At 45.9% G+C, this 5,684-nt stretch overlaps 1 protein-coding gene across 1 annotated transcript in view; it reads left to right on the forward strand.

Moving 5' to 3' along the window:
• Positions 1–5,221, forward strand: part of LOC124040466 (protein TsetseEP-like) — a gene marked incomplete at its 5' end in the record, with an annotated part of 6,292 nt that extends 1,071 nt beyond the window's left edge. Inside the window, 3 exons of the mRNA XM_046357690.1 lie at positions 1–100; positions 473–518; positions 5,104–5,221. The exon at positions 1–100 is cut by the window's left edge and continues 416 nt beyond it. Of these exons, the coding sequence (XP_046213646.1) occupies positions 1–100; positions 473–518; positions 5,104–5,221 (264 nt within the window). The remainder of the gene's footprint in view (positions 101–472; positions 519–5,103) is intronic.
• Positions 5,222–5,684: the final 463 nt, after the last annotated feature.

The following is a 5,684-nucleotide window of genomic DNA, read 5'->3' on the forward strand; positions in this document are numbered from 1 at the left end:
CAGACAGAGCCACAGACAGAGCCACAGACAGAGCCACAGACAGAGCCACAGACAGAGCCAAAGACAGAGCCACAGACAGAGCCAAAGACAGAGCCACAACTACAGACAGAGCTACAGACAGAGCCACGGCTACAGACAGAGCTACAGACAGAGCTACAGCTACAGACAGAGCTACAGACAGAGCCACAGCTACAGACAGAGCCACAGACAGAGCCAGAGACAGAGCCACAGACAGAGCCACAGACAGAGCCAAAGACAGAGCCACAGACAGAGCCAAAGACAGAGCCACAGACAGAGCCACAGACAGAGCCAAAGACAGAGCCACAGACAGAGCCAAAGACAGAGCCACAGACAGAGCCACAGACAGAGCTACAGACAGAGCCACAGACAGAGCCACAGACAGAGCCACAACTACAAACAGAACCACAGACAGAGCAACAGACAGAGCCACAGCTACAGACAGAGCCACAGACAGAGCTGCAGACAGAGCCACAGCCACAGACAGAGCCACAGACAGAGCCACAGACAGAGCCACAGACAGAGCAACAGACAGAGCTACAGACAGAGCCACAGACAGAGCCACCGACAGGGCCACAGACAGAGCAACAGACAGAGCTACAGACAGAGTCACAGACAGAGCCACAACTACAGACAGAGCTACAGACAGAGCCACGGCTACAGACAGAGCTACAGACAGAGCTACAGCTACAGACAGAGCTACAGACAGAGCCACAGCTACAGACAGAGCCACAGACAGAGCCACAACTACAGACAGAGCTACAGACAGAGACACAGCTACAGACAGAGCTACAGACAGAGCTACAGCTACAGACAGAGCCACAGACAGAGCCACAGACTCTGAGGATCTAATGCAGCAGAGGAATCAGTCTGTCTCTCTCCCCTCACAGAGCAGGGAATCAGTCTGTCTCTCTCCCCTCACAGAGCAGGGAATCAGTCTGTCTCTCTCCCCCTAATACACATATACACACATACATAATACACACATACATAATACACACACATAATACACATACACACATACATAATACACATATACACACACACATAATACACACATACACACATACATAATACACACACATAATACACATATACACACATACATAATACACACACATAATACACATATACACACATACATAATACACACATAATACATATACACACACACATAATACACACACATAATACACATATACAGACATACATAATACACACACATAATACACATATACACACATACATAATACACACACACATAATACACATATACACACATACATAATACACATATACACACATACATAATACACATATACACACATACATAATACACACACATAATACACATACACACACATACATAATACACACACATAATACACATATACACACATACATAATACACACACATAATACACATATACACACATACATAATACACACACATAATACACATATACACACATACATAATACACACACACATAATACACATATACACACATACATAATACACACACATAATACACATATACACACATACATAATACACACACATAATACACATATACACACATACATAATACACACATACATAATACACACACATAATACAAATACACACATACATAATACACATATACACACACACATAATACACACACATAATACACACACACACACATACACACACACAAACATATACACACACACATACACACACACACACACACACACATAATACACACACACACATACACACACATACACACATAATACACACACACATACACACACATACGCAAACATAATACACACACACATACACACACACACAAACATAATACACACACACATACACACACACACAAACATAATACACACACACACACATACACACATAATACACACACACACATACACATACACACATAACACACACACACACATAATACACACATACATATACACACACACATAATACACACATACACACACACATATACACACACACACAAACATAATACACACACACATAATACACACATACATATACACACACACAAACATAATACACACATACACATACACACAAACATAATACACACACACACACACACATAATACACACACACACACACACACACATACACACACACATATACACACACACACACATACACACACACACACACACACACACACACACACACACACACACACACACACACACACACACACACACACACACACACACACACACACACACACACACACACACACACACACACACATAATACACACGCACACACACATAATACACACGCACACACACACACACATAATACACACACACACACACACACACACACACACACACACACACACACACACACACACACACACACACACACACACATAATAGACACACACACACACACACATAATACACGCACACACTCACATAACACACACACACACATAATACACGCACACACACACATAATACACACACACACACACAACCATAATACACACATACACACACACACACACACATACATACACAAACATAATACACACACACACATACACACACATACACAAACATAATACACACACACATACACACATACACACACACACACACATAATACACACACACACACACACACATAATACACACACACACACACACACACACACACACACACATACACACATACACACATACACACAAACCTAATACACACACAGACATACACACAAACCTAATACACACACACAAACACAAAAATATAACACACACACAGACATACACACAAACATAATACACACACACACACATACACACATACATACATACACACACTATCACTCAAACACACATGCGTACACACAAAAAAACGGTACACACACAGACACGTTGTTAAAACGTGTCCACGCGTGTGTGTGTGTAGCTTTGAGTGTGCGTGTGTTTGTGTGGGAGCCTCTGGCATGGATCATGCAAGTCTGTATCTGGAGCCAGATGAAACCATCTCCTGCTGTGTCAGGCCAGTAGTACTCCTAACCCAGCCTGGACCCTCCTAACCCAGCCCGGACCTTCCTAACCCAGCCTGGATCCTCCATACCCAGCCAAGTCCCACCTAAAACTGCCTGGACCCTACTAACCCAGCCTGGACCCTCCTAACCCAGCCTGGACCCTCCTAACCCAGCCTAGACCCTCCATACTCAGCCTAGTCCCACCTAAAAAGCCCTAGACCCTCCTAACCCAGCCTGGACCCTCCATACCCAGCCTGGTCTCTCCTGACCCAGCCTAGAGGGTCCATACCCAGCCTGGTCTCTCCTAACCCAGCCTGGACCCTCCTAACCCAGCCTGGACCCTCCATACCCAGCCTGGTCTCTCCTAACCCAGCCTAGAGGGTCCATACCCAGCCTGGTCTCTCCTAACCCAGCCTGGACCCTCCATACCCATCCTGGACCCTCCATACCCATCCTGGACCCTCCATACCCAGCCTGGACCCTCCATACCCAGCCTGGACCCTCCATACCCAGCCTGGACCCTCCATACTCAGCCTGGACCCTCCATACTCAGCCTGGACCCTCCTAACCCAGCCTGGACCCTCCTAACCCAGCCTGGACCCTCCATATCCAGCCTGGACCCTCCATACCCAGCCTAGACCCTCCATACCCAGCCTGGACCCTCCTAACCCAGCCTAGAGGGTCCATACCCAGCCTGGTCTCTCCTAACCCAGCCTGGTCTCTCCTAACCCAGCCTGGTCTCTCCTAACCCAGCCTGGTCTCTACTACCCCAACCTGGTCTCTCTTAACCCAGTCTTGTCCTAAAGGTAGTTACACCTGGTCTCTCCTAACCTAGCCTGGTCCTTCACTTAGTTACACCTGGTCTCTCCCAACCCAGCCTGGTCTCTCCTAACCCAGCCTGGTCTCTCTTAACCCAGTCTTGTCCTACAGGTAGTTACACCTGGTCTCTCCTAACCCAGTCTTGTCCTAAAGGTAGTTACACCTGGTCTCTCTTAACCTAGCCTGGTCCTACAGGTAGTTACACCTGGTCTCTCTTAACCCAGTCTTGTCCTAAAGGTAGTTACACCTGGTCTCTCTTAACCTAGCCTGGTCCTACAGGTAGTTACACCTGGTCTCTCCTAACCCAGTCTGGTCCTACAGGTAGTTACACCTGGTCTCTCCTAACCCAGCCTGGTCTCTCTTAACCCAGTCTGGTCCTACAGGTAGTTACACCTGGTCTCTCTTAACCCAGACTTGTCCTACAGGTAGTTACACCTGGTCTCTCTTAACCCAGCCTGGTCTCTCTCAACCCAGCCTGGTCCTACAGGTAGTTACACCTGGTCTCTCTTAACCCAGCCTGGTCTCTCCTAACCCAGTCTGGTCCTACAGGTAGTTACACCTGGTCTCTCTTAACCCAGCCTGGTCCTACAGGTAGTTACACCTGGTCTCTCTTAACCCAGCCTGGTCCTACAGGTAGTTACACCTGGTCTCTCCTAACCCAGCCTGGTCTCTCCTAACCCAGTCTGGTCCTACATGTTACTGAGCTCTACACAGAGCAGGTGCACATTACATTATCTGTTATCTGTGCCTGTCCATCTGTCTGCCTGTCTATCTGTCTGCCTGTCTATCTGTGCCTGTCTATCTGTCTGCCTGTCTATCTGTGCCTGTCTATCTGTCTGCCTGTCTATCTGTCTGCCTGTCTGTCTGTATGCCTGTCTATCTGTCTGCCTGTCTATCTGTCTGCCTGCCTGTCTATCTGTGCCTGTCTATCTGTCTGCCTGTCTATCTGTGCCTGTCTATCTGTCTGCCTGTCTATCTGTCTGCCTGTCTATCTGTCTATCTGTCTGCCTGTCTATCTGTCTATCTGTCTGCCTGTCTATCTGGGTGCCAAGATATTAATTGACCGAACCCTTTGAAGAACTGGTGAAGATGCTCCTCCTGCTAAGAACAACAGAATGTTTCCTGCATTACCACGTGGTTTCTAGAAGAAAGACCCAGTTTAAACCCAGGGATCAGGTCCCCACATGCCTGTTAAGTCTCATGTGTCCTTGTCTGAAAGCCCCACTATGAGAGACGTGACACAGACTCCGCCATCTCCCAGGTCTCTCTATGTTCCTGTCATACGGCATGACATCTATCCTGACCGGAAGAGACCCCTCAAAGAAGGAGGAGTTTGATCGGAACTGTTGTCCTGGCCTTTATCTTTTATGCCACCTCATTGGTCACCCTCTGTCACCATGGTGATCAACGATGCTGATGCATAGCATCAACAATATCAGAAGGTGATTGCAGAATGGGTCCATGACTTCATTACAATCTGTTGAAGACATTAGTATAGAGGTGTGAAGGAAAAAATTATTACAAAAATAAATCATAATAATAATAATTCCTATAAGATGCTAAATTGTATTTATTTCAATTAAAATCATACATTACAAGCTAAATTCTAAATCTAAGTCTCTATCCATTAAAGATTGTGTTTCATTAAAATGTGTTAATATGCTATCATTACTTTCGTTAGTTATATTGGATGTAAATGAGTCAACAGCATCAATATGGATGCGCTTGCTGCTGAGACTAAGAGACGTGATATTGTCTGTCTGTCTGTCTGTCTGTCTGTCTGTCTGTCTGTCTGTCTGT

The sequence above is a fragment of the Oncorhynchus gorbuscha genome, linkage group LG07, assembly GCF_021184085.1.
Source record: "Oncorhynchus gorbuscha isolate QuinsamMale2020 ecotype Even-year linkage group LG07, OgorEven_v1.0, whole genome shotgun sequence".
Lineage (NCBI taxonomy): Eukaryota > Metazoa > Chordata > Actinopteri > Salmoniformes > Salmonidae > Oncorhynchus > Oncorhynchus gorbuscha.